The sequence below is a fragment of the Tubulanus polymorphus genome, chromosome 6 (genome assembly GCF_964204645.1).
Source record: "Tubulanus polymorphus chromosome 6, tnTubPoly1.2, whole genome shotgun sequence".
NCBI classification, from domain to species: domain Eukaryota; kingdom Metazoa; phylum Nemertea; class Palaeonemertea; order Tubulaniformes; family Tubulanidae; genus Tubulanus; species Tubulanus polymorphus.
The window spans coordinates 14,756,091-14,780,899 of record NC_134030.1 but is presented as its reverse complement, the minus strand read 5'-3'; the positions used below and the strand labels follow the sequence as shown (position 1 = coordinate 14,780,899).

Here is a 24,809-nt window from a genome sequence, read left to right as displayed (position 1 = left end):
GGCTACAATATTGTAACCTAGGTCCGTTGACTTGCGCGGATTTATCTGCATACACTGACCGAGGCTACAATATTGTAACCTAGGTCGGTTGACTTGCGCGGATTTATCTGCATACACTGACCGAGGCTACAATATTGTAACCACGGTCGGTTTACTGCATTATATTTGCAGTATTCACTAATCAAAGATCAAGATCAGTCAGTTAACTTGATCAGTTTTTGAAGTTATTGCTGGTCCGATATCAGTTGGTTGATTTGTAGTTTTGACTAACGTGGAATCCAAAAGTGTTTCAGTCAAACGTCTCCTATCATTGAGGAATGACATGAACAGTTAAGAATGTACATCGTACACATTCCAAATTAACCCTTTAACTGGCAATCGGTCGCTAGCGACCGATTTGAATAGACCAGCTATAGTGAATAGAATAGTCAAGTATTGATTTCAGTGAAGCATTCTTACTCATTTTCCTATCAGCAGATGGCGACACCAGACGGCCTACAATGTCTAACAAGGTTGGAAAGTGATATATCATACATTTGGCATGTAGAAGGGGGTATGGAAACCACGTGTCACGTGGGTCAGATTTCCAAAATTGAGAATATCGTTAGTAGTAATGGCCAATGCACTAAAGACATTCTTTAGTGAGTTTGGCTGATATTTTGGACAAAGTAATGAAAGATTCTGATAATTCATATTGGGATGAATCTGATGACAGTTTTTTATTATGGGTGGCCCAAAAATCTGAATGACCTTGGGATCTGTGACCTTGGGATCAGACCCTGAAGATAACCCTCAAAGTTCGCAAACATGGTATCATTTGAAAGCTTATGAAAATAGCTTTCATAAAAAACATACAATATGGGGTTATCCCTCATATCTACTGAGTAATTAAGTTTTCCGAAAAATAGGCCGAAAAATATTTGCCAGTTAAAGGGTTAAAGGGTTTAAAAGAAGTTTAAGTGCGAGCCTAATACTTACAATTGCGCAATTGCCATGATTGATAAGAAAACGTTTCCAGAATCGGATGACAATTTATATAGAATTGGAGTCAGATCTGCATTGTTTTGGGGGTGTTCGAACTTCGCTGAATCACTGAATCATTGATTATTATATTAATTTCGCTGTTTTGAATTTACGCTGAATCCATGCATATTTTACATATATTCTAAAGAAACTGTTTCATTTGACCGATTCATTGATAAATTTCGTTACATATATCCTATAAAAATTCAGTTGGATTACGGTAACGAATGTATTTTGCGCAGAGCGGTAACGGCTTTCGGCTTACGACATCGGTACTTACGTCATCGGTACTTCAATGTAGTCTTACTGCTTTAATGGGGATTCGCCATGGGGACTCGAGTTTCAGATATGACAGAAAAATATACAAAAAATCGTGACGATTAGTTGAGGCAACGATTGAAATGAAATCATTTGACTGCTGGATGTTATCAGAAATATCAAAGAAACTAACGCCTGTTAGGCCTAACCGGGCCGCTTTAAATACCAAAATGTTAGAGCGCTGTTAACAACGTTAATCTTGCTCTAAAGGTGATACTGTCGTAATATATGCGGTCACTTGTATGATCTATCATTTAGTATACATTGTTTATTTTACAATTATTTGAAAAATTTGTGAAATGAAAACAATTATAGTTATTAACACAGCATTCAGCGTGTGAAATGAAAACAATTATAGTTATTAACACAGCATTCAGCATGTCAGCAATTCAGTGACTCGAAAATAGCGAAGTTCGAATACCCTTGTTTTGGATGGAGAGTGATACAGAAATCGAAAGGCTGAATCCAAGAAATGTCTATCCCAGTTTTGAGTTCAAACGAAAGGCTGAATCAAAGAACATGTCTATATCGCACTTTTGAGCCCAAATGTCTACTTTTACTTGGTAGCCATTTAGCAATTAACAATATCGGCTACTTTCCCAGTAGTATACATTTAACACCAGTCACTCTGAAATAGTCTACCTGTCAATTCAGTTGGTTTTCCATAGTAGCTGTTTGAAAGAGTCTACTGCTGAAAAGTGACTTATGTAAAAATCAGATGTGCTAGCATTTTATTAGTGCACACAGGCAGTAGAGGTGACTGTAACCAACCGATTGTAAACAGCGACTTAGTGATAGATAGTAACTCCTGCCACAATAGCTACTCTCAAAACACATCATTTCTAAAAGTCAACTAGTGAAAAGTGATCTTTTTGAGATGGCATGGTAATTTCCTGTTCAAAATAGCCACATCTTTTAAAGATTTGCAGTGATACGTGACAAGGTCAAAGGTACTGTTAAACCCCATATGCTTTGTATACAGAACTCTGTATGCTTTGAATGCTGTTCTGTGAATAGAAATCCTAGTTTCTGAGTTGCTAAGAACCCCCTAAATTATATCACCCTCAACAAAATGGAAATATCCAATAGGAAAACTATTGATTTAAATAACATCATTATGGATTAAAACGGTTAAAACTAGTATTGTGCCAGATCTAATTTAGAATTTAATGATTTTTGTTTTATATTTGCAATTATAAAACTTACTGGGGCAATCAACTGTCATAAATCTTTGATTCTGTAGAAATCAATTTGTCGCTTAGGCTTAATTTGTCTTCAAGGATATATGAGAGACGAAAATACAAATAAAATCATATGTTCATGAAATGGATTATATCTTTACATCTCATTACCTGGATGAAAGACCCCAAAAAATTTTCCCAAAAAATGTATCTAAAATACTTAGAATTAACCTACAATTATTGTTTATTTCGATACAATCAATTTTTAAGTAATCCATGTGATGTTCACTTTGTCACGCTGTTCTCTGCTTGTTTGTTTACGAATATTGAACCCTTTTATCGCTTGTTAGAAATGATACCTTAACCGAAATTTCATGATATTACAACTTCTAATATCACGTCAAAAGATCAAAATAATAGTGCATTATATTATAATCTAATACCCATTACTCACTGAGCATATGCTAGTGAGAATAAGCCTAACAATTATCATTATTGATAGAATAAATACTGAAATAAATTCAGTTGAGCTGTTCACCTAATTTTGAAAACAGTTATTCCAATTTGATAAAAAAAACCTCTTCTGGACTAAGTAAAAGAATGCAAGGCTCAAATTTCACATTCACATGCTTTCCTACTTTGTTGAGTAATCTATCAAACTCTATCACTGCTTTATACACTGCAATTCGGTGTAGATGCACTGAAAGGGTTAAGTAATAAAAAAAGTCTCAGTGTTTGCTTGTTGAACACATCGCGTTTTCATTTATCGGTCCGATTAAAACGCGTTATACACGCGATTTGAACACTTTTTAACAATGAAAACCGATATAACGATCTACAGTACGCGTTTAATTCCTTTCAATCAATCAATTTCTGTTTTAAACGATGTCAATTTAATTTCTTTACCGTATGTGCTTTGCACCATTGAATCAGTGCCTTAAATGGGAGAACTTATGTAAAAGAACATGCCCTGAAACAAGAGCCTCCAGGGGGCACTATGGCCAACCTGTCAGCTTTTCATAAAACGGCGAATGATGCATTCTGTGGGTTATATTTGTCAAACTACACAAACTACACTACACTACAAGCTAGTTTTCCTGGACTTTGCAAAATTGTCAATGATATTTTTTGTAGTGAAATAGAAATATTCCTTCCAAAAACCAAATCAACTAAAAATTTCACAGAAATCTAACTTGAAATACAATTTTAAATCTTAAAATAAAACCTGAAAGTAAAACAGTAGACGATACCACGGGTTCACTGCTGATTTCTGCAGCCAAGCCAATCATAGTGGAGTCTTGGCTTTCTGATTGGCTATTTAAAACCGATATTTTCACATTCAGATTTTCATGAAAAAGCTCATATTAATTTTAACAAGGCCCTTTTTCAAAATTCAGCTCGCTACAATTTGGAGAATGGATAATGCTTTAATGAATGATTTGTATGAATATATACTCAGTAGCACAGTCAAAGGGCCTTAGCTCTGGAAACCATGTCATTTAAATTCGCTCCATTTGCATAGTAATAGGCTCAGCTTACGACCAGCCTAAAAACAGCACATAGGGGTTTTCCTATAAAAAATCAAAACACTTGATTGATAGGATAACAAATACCAAAGGCATTGAAGAAAATCTAATGATCAGTAATCTATTAAAAGCTTAATTTATGAATCAGGATTGAAACTGAAAACAAATTGAGAAAAGTTTTCACACTGAAGGGCTAAAGGTCCTGCAAATATGGCGCTTATATCTTCGAAGATATCAATCCAAAGTGTTATTTTGAAGCACTATAGGTATTACTTACAGTGAACTAGGCTATAACAGATACAATGATATAGTGCTAACGCAAGGATAACTTCTGTGTTTTACATTAACCAGTTAATTGCACTCCTGTACGCAATTCTACGCAAGAAATATAAGTAGTGGATTATTACTGTCAATAGGAACTTGCTTTAATTACTTTATCAATCAACATAAATAGAAATGCACTTACCCATCTAAATGCGGAGCTGGTTTAGTGGTTCTATAATTTAGGTACATCAGATGAAATGAAACAAAAGTATCATTCATTTACAAAGATGATTTTTTCTAAAGTTCTTGCTGAGCACAAGACGAGTGTTATTAGCAGGTACGACTTTTGTTGTTAAATCAGTGTGTTGACCGGCACGGATCTGTGTTCCTGCCTGAATACAGAGGCATTTGAAAAACGCGGAAGTATTAAAAATAAAAGTATTAAGCTAACTAGTGTTGGCAAAGCCAGCAGTTGCAAACCGAAGGTGCAAAGCCCCTAAGGGGGGTTGACCTCCCCCACAAAAATTTAGCAATTTCAAGGAGAATGAGGCCCATTTTCCAATGAAAAATAAGACTACTGCCGCGGGGTTGATCGTTCGTTGTTTATGTCTTGAGTAAATGAAAAGGATGGCTCCGACAATATACAAACCACATGTTCATACTAAAATGCACTGGTCAATGAATAGTTGAGTCCCAAGAGGAACCCCTATCTATAATCTTCCTATCAAGGCCTATCACTCAATACAAGCTCACTGTCGAGCACGTAAGATATGCTTTGTTTAATTGATTGAAGCACGTGACCGTAGCTTCTAAATACAGGCTTCTAAAGCCAGCAGTTGCGAACCGAGGTGCTAAGCTCCTAAGGGGGGTTGACCTCCCCCAAGAAAATTTTGATGTTATTATTAGCCAATCAGAAATCCTGTTTTATTTTAGCCTGGGTTTTCTCGTTTATAGTTCTTCTGTGAAATTTGCCGCAGCGATTATACAAGCAATGTGATCGGTGCCGCAAGCATTCATGCCGCAAAGCTGCGCATGTACGTGCACACCTGATCTACTGTGGCAGGGGTTCGTGCCGTGGCTGAGTGTAGCGATGCCATCGGGTTCAACTCCCTCCCGAGGATGGGATTGCGAGACCTCATCTTCACTTCAAACAACAGGAACACAGAGAGGACAAACACGTGGAGTACAATCACAAGAGGTGAGCTTTATTTGCGCTTTTCTTGGTACTTAAGCTGTTGCTGAAAAAAAATTTTTTGGCACTTTCACTTCATAGTTTTTTCACTCAGCTCTTAAAGCGTAACTGACACTTTTTTTATTTCAAAATTTGATGTATTCTATTGATCTATCCACTAATCATCAACCATTCTGTTAAAAAATAATCAGTTTACGCACAATTTGTGATTTTGTAACGTGACTTCGAACCTCATTTTTTCGATTTGACCTCATTGTTTACATCGCCTACTGCTCAGCGTCAGCCAAACCAGCAGGTACGCGCTGCAACGTCATAAAAGGTCATCCGCTGCTATGAAGCTATTAAAGTACACTAAGCTAGGCTCACAGCACTGTACTGCTGCTCCATAGTTCATCTAAGCTATGTCTACACTAGCATTTTGTACCCAGGTTCTGCGTCTGCACTACACTCGAAACATCGGGTTCGATGAAGAGATTTCCGCACACCCGGGTTTTAGAAAATAAAGAGGATCAACTGAGCACATTTTGCTTATGAGCACAAAAAGTGAGATGTTCTGGAATTTGCAATAAGGTGAGATGATGGCGGCACACCACTTTATAAATATGTCAATATGATGATATACCTGGCAATGGAAACAAGGTCAAGCATCAATTAGCTAAATGGGGGATAATCCGTTGAAATTTTAGTCGCCAAGATACACAATACCTGTGTACAATGAATATAGGTCTACGACAAAAATCTCACCATAAATCAGCCAAAAATTAGAAGTTTTTAAGGTGCAAATATTGGGATTACAATAGCACCCTGAACTTCGACAGGTTCATTTTGGACCCACCATCAAGGACACTTTAGTTCTTTTAGTTTTGTTCTTAAGTTTGAGAGGAACAAACATTAATATGCACGTAGGAGATATTATGCAAAATCTTGGAAAAACAGGGTAGAATGCATACAATTTACTTACATAAAAAACTGTGAGCCATTTGTATCTTTGCCACGATTAGCCATTGAAAGTAAAAATTCTCGGTCATGCTTGAACTCAAAACTTTCATCTAAAAGTATGGGAAATACATCATCATAGAATACCCCTCAGACAAAGACACAAACTGTTTCTTGTTTGAATTGAAAAACACTTACCAATGAATGTTCTTCCATATATGGACTCGCCACCTGTTCCGTCCCCTGTAAACAGGATAGAGAAGTGATATTGAACTTTCCCAGATTCTAAATAATGTTACTAAATCTAAGATCTAAGTTTGACCAGTCAGTATAGGAAGGCTTATGACTAATTATTACTAATGACAAAATAGGACTACTGCCATGCAGTTGAAGATTCGTTGTTTATGTCTTGAGTCAGTGAAAAGGATGGCTCCAACAATATCGAAATCACCAGGGCATGTTCATACTTCAATGCACTTGTCAATAAATAGTTGAGAGTCCTAAGAGAAGCCTCTTATAATCTTCCAATCTATCACTCGAGACAAGCACACAGTGCCTAAATTAAAATAATGAATAATTCCATGAGCATGTAGGCTATGCTTTGTTGAATGAACTGATATGCACGATTCTAAATACAGAATTCCAGCGCAGCGTTTTTTACATGTGCATATATCATTGAATTGTTGAACATGCACAGACAGTGGGTCTAGGCAACACCGATGTTTCGCGACGTATTATACGATAAATATATAATACGACACATAAATTTTAGAAATTAAAAGCGTTTTCCGACCACTTAGAGCGATCTTGAACCCATGAATGACAATTATATTTTGGAAGGTAATGGCTAGTTCCAATGTGGTACATCCTCATTCGATGACATTCAGCATCTGATGCATTACGGGTCGAGCCCTGAATTATCGTAGTAAAAATTCGCCGATGAATGCTCACTAAAAATCATCACCTTGTAGTGTATAATATCCGAAGGCGTTCGCCACACACGCGCGGCAACAGTAAGTAGGCCTATATACATTACTTCTGTTGCCGCGCGCGCGTGTCTGCAACCGATCGATAGAATACATACACACTCATCGTAGTACAAATGTAGATACAAAATCACTGTGTTGCAATGAATATGCATTGAAATGCGATACTTTTACGCGACGATAAGTAAAACAGGCACTGAATGCTTTTACGGTTCACCTGATTACCGATTGCGCCGGACCAATCGAGTGAGATCATTACCCCCCCATACTATCACATCATTTTTGGACTATTTGGAAAATTGATATTTTTCAATACCGAAATCCACGGGGAATTCGCATCCCTGCTAGAGGATCAAGGGTCCTTAGGCTCAAAATATCAAAACTTGACAAGAGGCCTATGCCCGCATTGAAGCTTAGGTGATAATGTTATGCATCGATACATATATATCCAGGCGACATCACCATTCTCAGGAAAATTCTTTTTGCTTCGTTTAAGAACAGTAACCAAATGTTTAGAACAATATTTTTATTGGTTGGCCCAATAGGACTGGAGAGGCTTAAAAGAGACGCTAGATATATACTCTAAAGGTCAAGCAGAACAAATGGATGAGAGTGAAAACTCTATTAGATTGGATTCAAATGATGGGAGAAACCTAACTTTTGATGGATAATTTGATCGAAAATAAGGACAGAAAATATCAGGAAAAAAATCCATTTTTTTTCAAATTATGAATGGAAATAAATTGCCCATGGGCAAAGTGTGGTTTACATTGAAAGCTAGAGGTTGTTTGGAATAAGGGCATCGCTTGAAAAATCTTTTTAATTCGTGACTTCAAAATTCCACAAGTTTACATTGTATTTTATCTTTCTTAAAGAATCATTTTGTAGTCAAATAAGACCAAAGATATACATTTGTTTACGGTCAACGTCCAAAATTTTGTAGGGTACAGGTAGGCGCGGCAGTAAAACTATTTTATATTTTCAAAAAAATATGTTTCAAAATATGACAAAATATTAAAATAAGGCCATCCCAAAATAATTGTCTGTTTGCCGTAACACCGACTCAACTTTTACGGATGAGTTGGTAGGTAAGTAGAAATTTTTTTTTTTGGCAAAATTTTTGGGCAAAAAAAAACAAATTCTTCACGTTTGGCCTTTTCTACATGGAAACAATATCGCAAAAAATCATCTACGTTGTGCACGGGGAATTTGTCTAATAGCGTAGATTTGAAGAATTATTCTAAAATTTTAACTTTGTCCAGAGCATCATCTCTGTGTTAAAAATGAAACTACATTGAATATGTGCACGCTTTTACGTAACCAGCTTTAATATAGTCACTATTAGAATGAATGGCAGCTTATTGGAATACTGCCAGTTTCCTGGAAAACTTAAACTAAGCCACATGTCAAGGCATGTTTTCACACGATGCTCATACGCCGGCAGTGGGTCGGTCGGTGTTTTTATCAAAAATAAAATTAATTTCAATGAATCCCAGAAAAACGTTTTCACTCGGTACCTTTGAAGTCGGGTTGGTTGGGTTACGGCAAACAGACCATTATTTTGGGATGGTCTAAGATTCATATGATGTCACATATCAGAGGGTGGCTGAATATTAGGTCTTGGAAACCTCTTCCAATGTTGGCCGCGGAAGCTAATATACGAAGAAGAAATCGGCTATTTTAGATCATTTTAAATCCTGGAATTTACCACTACAATATTCAGACCTCGACAGACCATATTCGTTTGCTGCTTAGTATTTTCAGTCACAAGAAATTACAATTTATTACAAATTCTATCAAACAGAAAACACAGCGCTCATCTTCTGCTACGATTATTCAGCCTATTTTCATGTCAAACGTGCACGCGTTACAGCATCACCTTTATAAGTAGTGTAGTGTACGAGCTTGTGTGTCGTGTAGCACTCCGCGCGCACATGGAGGCCTTGTGTAAGTGAATATTCACTTACACCTCAATGTCAATCAAATCAATCACCGGGTATTAAAATTAAACAATACCTATGGCGGATGTGTGAAATAATTACATCCTCACCAGCAATGAGCATTTGAAATTCGCACATATGCGGCACATAGTCCAATGAAACATACGCCATTCTATGGCTTTCCCATAATTATTTTAGTTGCGCCGGAATTCCCCGTATATCCCAAAATCAGCCAATCCCATTCACTCGTAGAGACGACGCCCCCCAATCGAGGTCATTGCAATTTTATACGCGAGAGCTAAGAATTTTCCCGCCAAAAACAATTTTTCATAGAATTTTAATTCAGTTGACCATTACATCGACGGACATTCGCCATGTCTTCAATCGCATCGATAATACGTCATTTAACCCTTTCAATACCACATAGTGTCTCCGCTGCTGTACCGGAGGGAATTTAGGGGTTTATAGGGGTATATTTGAAACTTCATAGAATAGTTACCAAGGTATCTGACACAGAAAATTTATATAGCATGTTGTTGATAACTTTTGGGCCAACAATGTAGACATAAATAATTTGGAAATAAGTGAACTTGAGGTCAAGGTCACATACTCCAAGATGGCCGCCATGAAAAAAATTCATAAAAAAGTTTCAGATAAACTGCTCTGTCTCCAAGCTAAATGCACTGATCTATTCAATTCCAACTGAAATTGTACGCCATATATCCTTACTTAATGTAGTAAAAATTACAAAGCAATAGAACAAAAAAATTCATTTTTCCACTCATTTACCAACTTCTCCACCGATATGTCGGAAGGCCGGATGTAAGGGGTTTCATTGGGGTATAATTTCAGGCCTCAGAAAATTGTTACCTATGTATTTGACACTGATACATTGTATACCATGGTGTTGATAACCATTGGGATTACAAATAAGGCAAATTATTTGGATATATGTGACCTCGAGGATGGACAGTTTCTAGTTCTTCATTATTGTTATTGGTGTCCGTTGCCAATATAGTTTGTTTAGTTCACATCCGCCATTTGAGATATTTACTTCAGATTTCATATCTGTGAAATATCTGAAATATGGAGAGGCATTTTTTATCGTCGTCCTATCTTCAATGAAGAAATCCATCTCAACTTTGGCTGCCTGTTCTTTTTTAGGGATCTTGACATTATTTTTTTCGACAAATTTGGCAATATCGGCTATACTTTTCTCAACAGGAGCCGACTTGAATTCAGTCATACAGACGATAACAAATTTTTTGAAAATATTTGCCGCTGCCTTCAGGGAGGTCACATTCTGGAACAAGGCAAAGACAAACATACAAAATTTCTTCAGCTTTTTCTTCCCTAATATTTCGACCATGTTGACTGAATAAAGCTTAAGCATATGAGCACAACACAGGTGAACGATTGTTATATGTTGCATTGCACTTTGACTTGACGTTCCTCGGATGATTTTTCCAGGTAAGGTTTATTTACCCTTTCACACTCATACGGTTGAAAGCAATCAGTATGCTTTGTATTAATGCGTAATTGAAGTCATATTTTGCAAATGTTGGGTTTATTGAGAACAAGCGAGTAAAGATAAGGTCGTTTTTGTCCTTTGATTGCATTGATGGTTGAACCGGGGGAGTTGAAGTGCAAACAGAAGTTACTTTCGTTGATCAGACGTATCTGCTCGTCAGCCATGCATATGATGTTAAACGGACAGACTCCTAGATTTATAAAATAGCTATCCCCATTCGCAGTGAAAGCTTCCCAGAGAAGCATCAAATCACGAATATAGACCCTGTGATACATCTCTTTCTCCAGTGCTTCAGAGGCAACTTTTCTCAACACTTTTAAGGTTTGTGGCTGTGTCCAATTGCCACTTTCGAGTTCGGTCGTAGGCGTCTTCACTAGTTCTTTGTTGAAAACATTCAATGCGCCTTCAACTGAAACTCTCTTAGCTATCTCTTCTCTTCTTTTACCACGAATTTGTCTCTTGTTATGTTCATTAGAGGTATGCTCGATGATTCCAGTCCTCGTCACTTGAAACAAACCGGTTTATTGGGTGGAGGTTCGTTTTTTATTTTGAATTGAAATTGAGCTGAGTATTTGTCTCCTTTACAATATGCTCTCCCAGAAAAGAAGTTCTCTGATTCCTGCCGACTGCTGTTAGTCTTTATAACCCGGTTATAGGTGAAACGGAGAACACAACCATGAAAGTGTTTGCGAAAATTGTTGTAGATGGTATCAGACCAATTATTCAAGAGTCGATGGTTGTTGCCGCTAGTTACTGGGCGGATATTCTTGTACTCTTCCCATGGCACAAATATTTGTATTTCATTTCGAATCATCTTCGTCATCATTATCCTCGGCGTTTTCTTGCTCATCATCACAACTATCTCCATGATCATGATCACCACTTTCATCATCACCGCCATGATCTCTGTCATCGTCACCATCATCGTCACTGTCATCATCATTATCATTATCATCATCACCATCTTCATAATCATCATCGCCATGATCTCTGCCATCGTCACCATAATTATCATCACCACTATCTCCATGATCATGATCACCAACTTTCATCATCACCGCCATGATCTCTGTCATCGTCACCATCATCATCGTCGTCACCGTCATCGTCATCACCATTATCATTATCATCATCACCATCTTCATAATCATCATCATCACTTTCATCATCATCGCCATGATCTCTGCCATCGTCACCATAATTATCATCACCCCCATCTCCATGATCATCATCACCACTTTCATCATCACCGCCATGATCTCTGCCATCGTCATCGTTGTTGTCATCGTCGTCATCATCATCATCATCATCACTTTCATCATCACCGCCATGATCTCTGCCATTGTCACCATAATCGTCATTGTTGTTGCCGTCGCCGTCGTTATCCTCATCGTCATCATCTTCATTATCATCATCACCACTTTCATCATCACCGCCATTGTCACCATCATCCCCACTGTAATTATCTCTGCCATCGTCGCTATCACCATCATCACCATCATAAAAATACTGTTCCCAATCATTAGAACCATTTTTTTCACTTTGAACAAAATATTCATGGTCGCTTTCTGAATTCAGTCCATCATCAACACGATTTTCACTCGAGCAGTCATCATTATCCACTACTTCATTAATGCTTTTTACAGGATTCCGGTTGCATTGATTTTCAAAAGCAAACCTTATATTTTGAACAATTTCCTCAAGCTTTTGCCTTTTTTTTATCCCATTCATTTTCTTCCTTTTTAACTTTTAACTTTGTATACTTTTTTTGGGATCAGAAATTCATTACTGTTGTATCTTGCTGGACGTTTTATTTGACATTTACTCATCTTCAACTGTTACAAGCTGAAATCAAGAAGATATCATTTTCATTATTAGATTTTACTAGTTCAAAAAAACATTATCAAATTTGGTCCAAAAAAGCTGCAGATTGGATTATCAGTCCGGATGAGATGTCACGTCATGACAAGAAATATGGAATTATTGCTAAAGTTTGGTTCTACTTGACTTGGGAGGACATCAGGTGGCCTAGCGCAGTCAGTTATGTTGGCACATACCTGATATAAGTCTTAATGGGACCCCTGGACTGGCAGTTGATCTAAAACATTGATTTTTGATACATTTTACACTTTATTGAAAGATTGCCTTAAAGTCTTCAACGAAAGGGTTGTCTCAGAGAAAATAGACACCATTTTTCTTGAATAAATAAGATTTAACAATGTGTTTCCATGCCTGTTAACTGATAGTAGTCGAATAAACACTATAATCCGTGTAAACTGTAGATAAATGAAGAAATCTTACTGTTAGGTTGTGTAGTTTCTTTTATTAAGGACTGGTGATTCTACCTGTTTTGTGTGTATGGTATTTACGTAAGCTTCACTGATTTTGTTAGGATAAGGATACACTTGGTCAGTTTTTGTATAGGTTAGCTTATATATCTGTGTAGGTGAGGTTCTGTGCTAGTTTAGCTTGTGTGTGGTCATGATATAGACACATTTCATGTGGGCATAAATTCGGTAAGAAAATCCTTACATTAATATAATGTTATTCTAAGTTGTTATTTCACGAAGAATTATTAATTACTGTATTCAAATTTTGTCATGTTTTGAAATAAGTTTGACTTGTTGTATTTTTGTAGTGAATCGTCGTTATCGTCGTCTTTGAGTCCTCATTAAAGAGATATCATACACCATGAATTCAGTTACGTCGATTTTCATGTGTTGCGTTATTCGTTGGATGAGGACATTACAAATGGACGCATTCTATTAATGCTGATTTTAGTCTGCAGTGGTTTATATCATTCACGAATGCCATGGATGAGAGTGAAGAAAGATTGTCTGATGGTATCCAAATGGGTCGTGGTGCTAGTAAGAAGACATTTACCGAAAAGGGACGAGAATTTCAAATAAGTTCGCTGAAAAAACGTAATACTTCGGTTTATGATGAACTGCGTCAAAAAGTGATTTTCTGCGTATCAAAATCCAGGACGAAAATGTGGCAGTTGCAAATGTGTGCGAGGATTACAAAGAGTGGTTGACGTTGTATGAATCGTTCTTTGTCTAGCATGACGAGTTATGTGGTATTTTCGATGACAGAGAAAAGGAAAAATATTTTCAGTCGTCATACGATGAACGTGATAAGTATATGCGTGCGTTTAAGTTGTTAATTGAACTATGGTTTAAGGAGAGAGGTGCTATGGAAGTCAGTAAGCTGAGTGCAAAAGGAGAAAGTCGTTCTTGCAGAAGTTCAGTGTCGAGTCGGTCTAGTTCGATTATATCAGCGAGAATTAAAGAAGCGCAGAGGGTAGCGGAGATACAGGAACGCCAAGAGGCGCTCAAAAAAGAACAACAAATAGAGGAAAGCATGTTTCGTCTGAAGCAAGAAGAAGCCTTAAAATTAGAAACCGAATTACGTGTGGCCGGTGCATGTTCTAAAGCTATTGATTCTATCGCATATCCCGAAGATGATACTCCAAAACTTAATCCGTTTTCACCACCGTTCGTACCAAATGTCGATTATCACAGAAATAGTAATGTTATTCGTTCATGCGAAAAGAGTCAAGAAAATAATGATGTCGGTCGTTCATTTCAAGGGGGAACTGTCGGCATTGATCCTGTTGCTATGATGATAAATCAGCTCAAGAAAGCAGTCGTTGACATTAAAAGGTTCGCAGGCGACCCCCTTGAGTACAATCGTTTTATGAGGCAGTTTCGTATGAAAGTTGAACAAGTTTGCGCGGATTACGATGAACGGATGAGTTACTTGGAGCAGTTTACCCAAGGTAAAGCGTACCGTATTGTTACTGGTTACAGTTATCTCGAAAGCGATATATGGAAAGGATATGAAGCGGCCATGCGTGAATTAAAGGAACGTTATGGTGACCCGCACACTGTAGCGCATGCTTTCATACAAAAGGCGTTTAGTTGGCACGAAATACGATTGGATAAACCGAAATCGTTGGATGAATTTGCGATTCTACTCTCAGAATGTGAGAATGCAGTGAATTACAGCGATGCGTTGAAGGTTTTAGAGTATCCAGAAAATATTAAGCATTTGGTGGGGAAGCTTCCGTTTTCAATGCATGATAAGTGGCGTAATATAGTCGTACAAAAGAGAGATCAGAAGTTGTTAGTATGTTTCAAGGACTTGGTAAATTTCGTGCGTAGAGAAGCTAGAAAAGCTAATGATGTGATCTACGGAAGAGAAACACTATTCAACAATCGAAAAAAGTCATCTGCTCAGAGTATTTCGTCTCCCGCGCGTAAAAGCTGGTTAAGTCACGCGAGCGTTTCTATCGTGGAAAATTCGGATACTACACCAGTTTCAGGCAACGTTGATAACGCGAAATCAGTTGAAATTTGTATATTTTGTAAAAAGGTTAACCATCGTTTGCGATCTTGTCGTAGCTTTGAAAGTAAGCCATTTAGAGAGCGAAAGGATTTCATCCGTAAGCAGTTGCTATGTTTTGGGTGCTTGCAACCTGGTCATATAAGTCGTGTGTTCGAATCGAGCGGTGTGCAACAAATGTCATAAGGCACATCCTACAGTGTTGCATATTCAAAGGTTCAAAACAGATGTTGCAGATGTTAAGGCTGAAAGCAAAGATACAGCAACGGATGCAGTGTTCGATGATACCGGTTTCTGTGCGTGTTATGGGATGCTCGAACGTAGTAAATACATATGCTTTTATGGACCTTTTGCTCCGATTCACTTATGCGTAAATTGCGTCATACTGGTAGAAAAAAATCGTTTAGACTCAACACCATGGGTGATGTCGTATCATTGGAGACTTTCTGCTTGAAAGGAATTCAAGTAGGGGACATTGAAGCCAAATCGTTCATTGACTTCCCCGTTATATATACTAAAGATAAGATTCCTGTGTTACGTGAGCACATTCCTACCCAAGACGATTTGAATTGCTGGTCGCATCTCCAAGAAATTGTCTTGCCTTCCATTGATTCGGAGGTGGAATTGTTAATTGGTAATGATGTGACAGAAGCATACACACCTTTGGAGAGTATTACAGGGCCTGTTGGGAGCCCTCACGTCACGCGTACTTCCCTAGGTTGGATTCCTTGGGGAATTAAGAGTTATGAATCTTCGATGACTTCTAAATTGGTTGCCGTCTCTCGTCTGGCTTCGTTGATGAAAAAAAGGAATATTCGCAAGACGATATGTTGTTCACAAAGAAGGTTAAAAGCTCCATGTTGCTAGAAGAAGGGCATTACGTGGTCGACTTGCCATTTCGTGATCAAGATGTTCAACTGCCTGATAATAAGCAATTGGCTACATCAAGATTGAAAAAATCTTCAAGCTAGGTTCGTCAAAGATGACAAATTTAGAACAGATTATAATAATTTCATGGCAACCATAATAGGACGCGGCTACGCAGAATTGGTACCGGAGAATTTACTTAATCGTGATGACGGCCATGTGTGGTACATTCCCCATCATGGCGTGTATCATCCCAGGATGTCCAAGTTGCGAGTAGTCTTTGACTGTGGAGCTTAATGGAAGGGTGTGTCATTAAACGATCTATTGCTTAAGGGTCCCGATCTTACCAGCAACTTACTTGGCATGTTGTTACGGTTTCGTATGGGTAGCATAGCCGTGATGGGAGATATTGAGATGTATTATCAGGTTCGCGTTCCTGAAAAAGACAGAGATTATCTACGTTTTATATGGTGGCCTGGTGGTGATACTAGTATCGAACCCAAGATGTACCGTATGACTGTACACCTGCTTGGCGCCGTAAGTTCAGGTAGTTGTGCAAACACAGCTTTACGCCAGACTGCAGAAGATTTCGCAAGTAGTTTCGATGAGGATGTTCTGGATGCTGGAAAAGGAACTTCTACGTGGACGATTGCTTAAAGAGTATTGACTCAGTAAACGATGGGGTTCGTATCGTTCGTCAAGTAATATCTATTTGCGCGCGTGGCGGTTTCCGGATTACTGGATGGGTCAGCAACAATCAGTCAGTAATTCATGCCATTCCTGAAAGTTGCAAATACAGCTACAGCACAGGAACGTGCGTTAGGGGTGTTGTGGCAGTTGGATTCCGATAGTTTTGGCTTTACTGTATCGATAAAGGATAAGCCGCCTACGCGCCGCGGCGTTCTGTCTGTTATCAGTTCAGTGTTTGATCCGCTTGGCCTCATATCTCCTTACGTCTTACCTGAAAAAATTCTACTTCAGGATGTTTGTAGAAATGGCATGGACTGGGACATTGAGCTAACTGGCGATTACCTAAGATGGTTGCAATGGAAAGCTGGAATACCGAGATTTGAATCAATGTCCGTATCCCGATGCATTAAGCCCGCTAATTTTGGTGAAATTGTAGACGAACAGGTACATTATTTCAGTGATGCTTGAGTCCGGATTCGGGGTTGCAGTTTATATGCGTTTAACGAACGACAAAGGAGAGACTCATTGTCAGTTGTTATACGGATAGTCTCGAGTAGCCCCATTGAAAAAATTAACGATTCCGCGTCTGGAGCTAGCTGCTGCCACTATGAGTGTTCGAACTCATGCGATGCTTAAGAGAGAGCTCAACTTGGAAGCCACGATCGTGTTTTTTTGGACCGATAGCATGGCGGTTTTGCGCTACATAAGGAACGATTCAACCCAGTTCAAAACGTATGTCGCTAATCGCGTGTCGGTCATTCACGCGATCTCAAATCCGCATGTTTGGAGGTTCGTCAGTACAAACCTCAATCCGGTGGATATAGCCTCCAGGAGCATGGATCCCTCATGTGATGGTGAAACGTGGTTTTATGGCCTGGGTTTCTTGAAACATGAGAGCCTCATGATACACCTATACAGTGTGAAGATGGACCAGAGGTGAACAAAGCGGTGTCGTCTTCGTGCGTGGGGGAGGGTTGCAGTTCGACCAGCAAGGTAGTCGATAACTTGCTAAACCATTGTTCGGATTGGAGTAAAACCAAACGTCTCACTGGTCGGTTGCTTAAAGTTCGAGATTACTTACGGTTCAAGGTTATGGAGCGTAAAGGATAATAGAAACTGGATTATCAACAACTCTTAAGTATGCTGGAAGTACTGCTAAGCGGAAAATCGAGATAGGTAGGGTTTTGCGGAAGTCTCTGAAGAATAAGGACTTCATTACGCTTGACAAGTCAACGTTGGATGAAGCAGAAAGCATCATTATCAATTCTGAACAAAGCAAATTCTTCCACGATGAGTTGGTATTGGTGAAGGCCGGTAAACCAGAAAAAAAGTCCAGCGCCCTGTACAAAATTGATCCGTTCATCGACTCGGGAAGTGGTCTATTGAGAGTTGGCGGCAGACTTCGCAACGCTCGTGTCTCGTTCAATATGAAGCATCCCGTTATCATACCTAAGAAGTCTTGTATCGCTGAAAAGATTATCAGACATGTTCACGTGAATTTGATTGGACATCTTGGAAAGAATTCAATACTTTCTAAACTGAATGAAGATTATTGGGTAATCAGCGCAAATCGGATAGTGAAGATGCTCATTTCATGTGTGAATTGTCGCAAATATAGTGGTCTGTTGGATAGCCAAAAGATGGTGAACCTCCCTGCAGATCGCGTTTCTACTGATCCCCCTTTTTCACATACAGGGGTTGACTATTTTGGTCCCTTTGAAGTCAGGCGTGGCAGATCAAGAGTTAAACGTTATGGTGTAATCTTTACATGTCTGTCTAGTAGAGCTATCCATCTAGAGGTCGCGTCGTCGCTTGATATGGATTCATGCATCAATGCCATTCGTCGGTTTAGGGCTAGGCGTGGTAAGGTCAAAACAATGCGATCAGATAATGGAACCAATCTCGTTGCGGCCGAGAAAGAACTTCGTAATGAGTTAGATAAGTGGAATCGCAGCATCTTGATTGAAAGATTGGCTCAAGAAGGAATTGATTGGCGTTTCAACCCTCCCTCCTCGTCTCAATTTGGTAGTTCTTGGGAAAGGCTCATTAGATCCGTGCGAAAAGTGATGTATTCTTTACTAAAGGAGCAAGTGTTCCACTTAGATGACGAAGGTTTGTGCACGTTATTGTGCGAAGTGGAGAACATTTTGAATTCACTACCACTGACTCGAACTTCAAATGATCCATGTGAGTTACGTCCTCTTACACCTAATGACGTTTTGTTGTTCCCTTCTGCTGATTCTTTGCCACCAGTGCTCACCTCTGAAAACGTCGTGCAACGTCGTGCAAAATGGTGTAAACAGCGTACTAATGTAGCCGTCGGAGACATAGTTATATTAATTGAAAGCAACATTCGAGGGTCTTGGTTACTTGGCAGAGTGGTAAAAACGTTTCCTGATGCGCATGGGCATGTTCGATTCTTGGATGTGAAAACTAAAAGTAATGTGTTGAGAAGACCGATACACAAGTTATCTTCCATTTTGGAGATGGATATTGATACATGAGATAATATGTAAGGTTGTTAGATGTAATACAAGTAAAACAGTTTTCTTGATTCATAATCTTTAATATGCTACTGTAATTGTATATCTCATTAGTATAGTATTATTATTAGTTTAGTATTATTTCGGTGCCCGATATAGGGGCCGGGTATGTTAGGTTGTGTAGTTTCTTTTATTAAGGACTGGTGATTCTACCTGTTTTGTGTGTATGGTATTTACGTAAGCTTCACTGATTTTGTTAGGATAAGGATACACTTGGTCAGTTTTTGTATAGGTTAGCTTATATATCTGTGTAGGTGAGGTTCTGAGCTAGTTTAGCTTGTGTGTGGTCATGATATAGACACATTTCATGTGGGCATAAATTCGGTAAGAAAATCCTTACATTAATATAATGTTATTCTAAGTCGTTATTTCACGAAGAATTAATAACTATTGTATTCAAATTTTGTCATGTTTTGAAATAAGTTTGACTTGTTGTATTTTTGTAGTGAATCGTCGTTATCGTCTTTGAGACCTCATTAAAGAGATATCATACACCATGAATTCAGTTACGTCGATTTTCATGTGTTGCGTTATTCGTTGGACGAGGACATTACAAATGGACGCATTCTATTTATGCTGATTTTAGTCTGCAGTGGTTTATACTTACACTTCGAAATTAATTATACTGATAGAATTTATTATTATGACCACACTGTTTCGGCTGTTGACTACCAGCCATCATCAGGTGGAATGATGATGGCTGCTAGTCAACAGCCGAAACGTTGTGGTTTCATAATCATGAATTCTATCAGTATAATTTAGTTCGAAGTGTGGGATTTCTTCATTTATCTTATAACTGATGTTTTTCAAATTGTGGTATGTATAGGAATGGAAACACATTCACTGGTTGTCCGGTTTCGACAGAGTTTGATTGCTGCCCGCTGCCAACACAAACCCTTAATTGGTCTATGTACAAATCTGTTCTCCGTGTTTGATTGTGGATGTTCTACTAGGCCTACTCTTCGGAACATCAAATCTGATGTTCTGGGTGTTTCTAACCTATGACAGAAAATCGGTCATTCCAGATATGAGTTTTTAAAGAGTTTTTAAAGGAGAAAATTTCAAAATTTTGAGGATATTACATTTTCGGATACAAATGATTTGTTTCGCATGCAATACTGGCAGTAAACTGTGACTGTGACGGTGGCTGTTTATCAGGAGGAATTTTAATGCGAGGCGAAAATTGGCCAGTTTCTACATATGTAGCCTTTTTATGTATCATTCTCGTGTCGCATTCATTGTTGCAAATGTGAGAAATGAATTTTACATAACTGAAAACTAGACTATCATCTATCAGATATGGCAGTAATCTCTGAACCCATGGAGCAGTCTAGAGCAGTGAGGAGCGCCAACTCTGGATTTCCGTATTTTCTACCGATTTGGATCAACCTTTTTGTCAGACAGTCTAATATATTCATTTCTGTGGTCAAAAATGAGTTTAAGGCTCTCCTCTTTGATTAATGCAGCTATTTGATTGCTATTAACTTCAAACGCTGAATCTTTGAATGACATAAAGGGAGGAGTTTTCAAGTGAATCAATGTAGCTTGCAAGGCACAGTAACAGTAACACGATACCCTAAGTCATCAGTGCACATTAAAAAAATATGCGCTAATTCATAGTACCAAAACTTAAAACTTAAAACTTTTTCCCTGATCAATGGATCAATCTGAACTCTTATTCACTTGATGAACTATTTATCTTCAGTGTTGTGTCCAAATTTGATGTTTCATGTTTTAAACAGATTGGTGGTCCGAGGGAGTCACAATATCCATTTAAAGCCCGAATACAGGCTAAAATTTGGTTAAAAAGATGTGTTCGCCATCTAACAGTTAAGTACCGTACTATACTGATGAAGTAATACTATAGTAATTTACTGACCGATTTAGGATACACAACAAAACAGTACATGTCACAGTTCTGTCACACTGATTTGTACTTCAGTTGTGATTTGCGGGTTTTTTGGTTAAGACATTCATTCACTGGTATACATCTTCTCGGATGTCCCGTGTTGAATTTACACCACAGGTTAGACCACAGACAGGTCTATTGGTCGATTGGTTCAAAAATTCTGAACATTTGAAGCATGCACTACGGTTCCCAGCCAATTAAAGTGAATGTATTTTGTATACAAAAATAGCAGAACTCTGGATTATGCGGAGGAGATGAGCGGAAAATGCACCCATGTGCGCAACGAGAAAGCCGTCCACTGGATGGGTATTCAGCTAGTATTAGATATTATAGATCAAGAGATTATATTAAGAAGATATTATATTATTTGCTTCAAACCTTACTTTTTCCGGAACTATTTTCTCCATGCAATTCTCGATATTTTTCATACGGTTTGTGAACATGAATGCGCTGATAGTTTCACGAAAATCATAGTTGGCGGGTAATTAGCGACCTGGAGAAACGAACATACAAAATTTAATGATTTATTCTTACTTCAAAAATTTTTCTATGAATTGCAGTAAAAATCAAGAACTGATTAGAGGATTGTTATCAGTTATTCATAGAAAAGGTGGGACTGCAAATTTTCTCTGACTTGAAAGGGTTACGAAATCAGAATAATCGATACATTTTTTACGAAATCAAGAAGACATTGGTTTTTTAAAAGAAACTTCCTATTTGACATCCATAGCCAGGTATGCATATCGGTATTTCAAATGTTTAATTTCCTGTTAATTTACCTAATGTTTAAAAAGGTTACAATCAATAAATGGACATTGATATTGAAAATGCATGATTTTACTTACCTGTATTAAATGCAACTTGCACCCAAACACTCTTCGCCTTGGAGTTGTCCCAAGAACCAAAACAATGCTTGTGACGACTAAACTTATCGATCATACGGTTAGACGCATATAACTTTATAAGAGCATATTTCGAGTGAAAAAGTTAAAAATTACTATCGGTCATAATTATCTTTCGAAAGAAAAGAGAACTATTTGTTCAATGTAAAAATCTAGAGTAAAATATATCTTCCCATGTGATACAAAATGAGATAATCACGCATGTGCCGCAGAGGAAGATCAGAGGACACTGCATAGATGATCCATGTTAAAAGGTCGCTAGGTCAGGGGAAGATGTAACGCTATGCCAAAAAAGCCCATAAAATAGTAGCGATACATGTCAGCGAGTGTTGATGAGCTAGTGCGTCGTCCTCGAAATCCTCGCCACCAAGATAACGAACACATTTATATATGATTTATATATTTAAATAGAATTCTGACTTCGAAAATGCTTCATTTTATCATTCCGGGGTAAAAACAAGAAAAGTTAACCGCAGATATATATATGGGTTTATATGAAGTAATTGAATGAATTGATACACGCATGTAATATCAGTCCATATCGGTGTTATGTTCAACAGTTTATTTCTGACTGCTTTTTTACTAGGAACTTGAAATTGTTTGGTATACTACCGAAATAATGCCATAATTTCTCTGTATTTTTGATTATAAAGTTTATTGTATTGTATTGTATTGTATTGGTGATATGCATAAACAGGCACATAAACACTACACTGTCTATTTTAACCATTTCCATTTTACGACATTCGTGCTGTTGATACTGCAGTATCAAATGGAGATGCAACGAAAAGAGAATAACTTGATTCAATGTAAAAGTATAAAGTAAAATATGTATGATAAACTAGCAAAGAACCCGTCAAAGGACGGGATTTATCGTGACTGAATTTGAGTTGATTATTTTGCTGCTCGTGTGAAAACCAACATTGTAGCCTCTTATTTAACTTGACTTGGATTTGGCTGGTCGGTTGAATTTACTTATATCATGTTTGTTTGATAAATGATAGGAAAAACTTTTCGGTTCTTTGGTATTGTGTTAAAATATTATACGGTATCTGATCTCCCGTGCAGATCTTGGATAACATGTGCCCATGGAGGCCAGGTCCTTCACTGGTGTTTGAAAACCGGTACTTCACCTACCGAAGATGTCCTGCACCCGTGAAGGCCACATCTGACCAAACTTTAGCAAAAATATGACGATCAGTGTGAGAAAAATATATTCCCTAAATTACCGCGACTAATACTGTATAATGTTATGTCATTGCAGCAAATGTGGTGATATGTTTCGGAGGGTTTATCATGAGCCAAATCGCGCAAATATTTTTTAACGGTTTCATCGATCGTCAAATTCGTCAATTCAGCTTGACGAATTGGCGAATTTTCTTTTCAACGGTTCGACCAAATAAAATCACTCGTAAGAGCGTTGTGGATGACTGCCAAACAATTTTCGGCGAACTGATTCGATGAAAGGTCATAGCACCAATAGGACCCTATATGACATGGATTGATTTTGCAACGAATTTGAAGTCAACGGACACCTTTATATATTCTGATTCTATAGATTTTGCCAACCATTGTTATTGATTGCCATATCACCATTGGGCCCGTGCCCGGTCACCTGTTTAGCTCGCGTATATTTTGACCTAAACAGCCCCTGGGGACCCTGTAGAGCCCAAAAATGCCACATTACGATTTCGTCAATTTCGTCGATTTCGTCAATTTGCAAGCAGCATTGACGAATTGACGAAAAAATTGGCGAAATTTGTTTATACGTTGTGACGAAATACGATCACTCGCAAGAGCGTTGTGAATGGCTGACCAACAATTCTCCACGTCATGATTCTTTTAAATAGGTCATAGCACCAGTAGGACCGGGCCCTATATGACTTGGATTGATTTTTCAACGAATTTGAAGTCAACGGACGCCTTTATATCATCTGATTCTATAGATTTTGCTGTAACCTTTGTTATTGATTTCCATATCACCATTGGGCCCACACCCGGTCACCTGTTTAAATCACGTATTCTATATCCTATAAGGCCCCTGGGGATCCTGTAGTGCCCAAAAAATGCCGCAATATGATTTCGTCAATTCATCAAGCAGCATTGACGAATTGACGAAAAAATTGACGAAATTTGTTTATACGTTGTGACGAAATAAGATCACTCGCAAGAGCGTTGTGAATGACTGACCAACAATATTCGGCGAACTGATTGGTAAAAATAGGTCATAGCACCAGTAGGACCGGGCCCTATACATGAATTTGAAGTCAGCCGACGCCTTTATATGTTTTGATTCTATCGACTTTGCCGTAAGCTTTGTTATTGCTAGTCATATCACCATCGGGCCCGTGCCCGGTCACCCGTTTAAATCACATATCTTATATTGTTATAGGCCCCTGGGACCCTGTAGTGCCTTAAAAACCCCAGAATACGATTTCGTCAATTTCGTCAATTCGTCAAACTAACTTCTCCTTAATATTGACGAATTTCGTCACTCGTCAATTCGTCACTCCTCAATTGAACTTCACGAACCTTAAAAGAAAGGCAAATTATGAAAAAGAAATTAACATTCCATTAGAGAAATTTGCCTAAAAAATTCAATTTGTTTGCCGTTTGCATTACGCACGTGGTAATGTTATTGTTTACATCTGACG

General features: G+C 38.1%; 1 protein-coding gene across 5 annotated transcripts in view; it reads right to left on the bottom strand.

Moving 5' to 3' along the window:
- The window catches only part of LOC141907588 (peptidyl-prolyl cis-trans isomerase G-like), a 77,365-nt gene that overhangs the window by 27,487 nt on the left and 25,069 nt on the right, over nt 1-24,809 (bottom strand). For all 5 annotated transcript variants that reach the window (XM_074797273.1, XM_074797271.1, XM_074797274.1 and 2 more), the window contains 3 exons: nt 6,639-6,683; nt 6,466-6,553; nt 4,515-4,544 (listed from right to left, as the gene is read on the bottom strand). In XM_074797273.1, the coding sequence (XP_074653374.1) occupies nt 4,515-4,544; nt 6,466-6,553; nt 6,639-6,683 (163 nt within the window). The remainder of the gene's footprint in view (nt 1-4,514; nt 4,545-6,465; nt 6,554-6,638; nt 6,684-24,809) is intronic.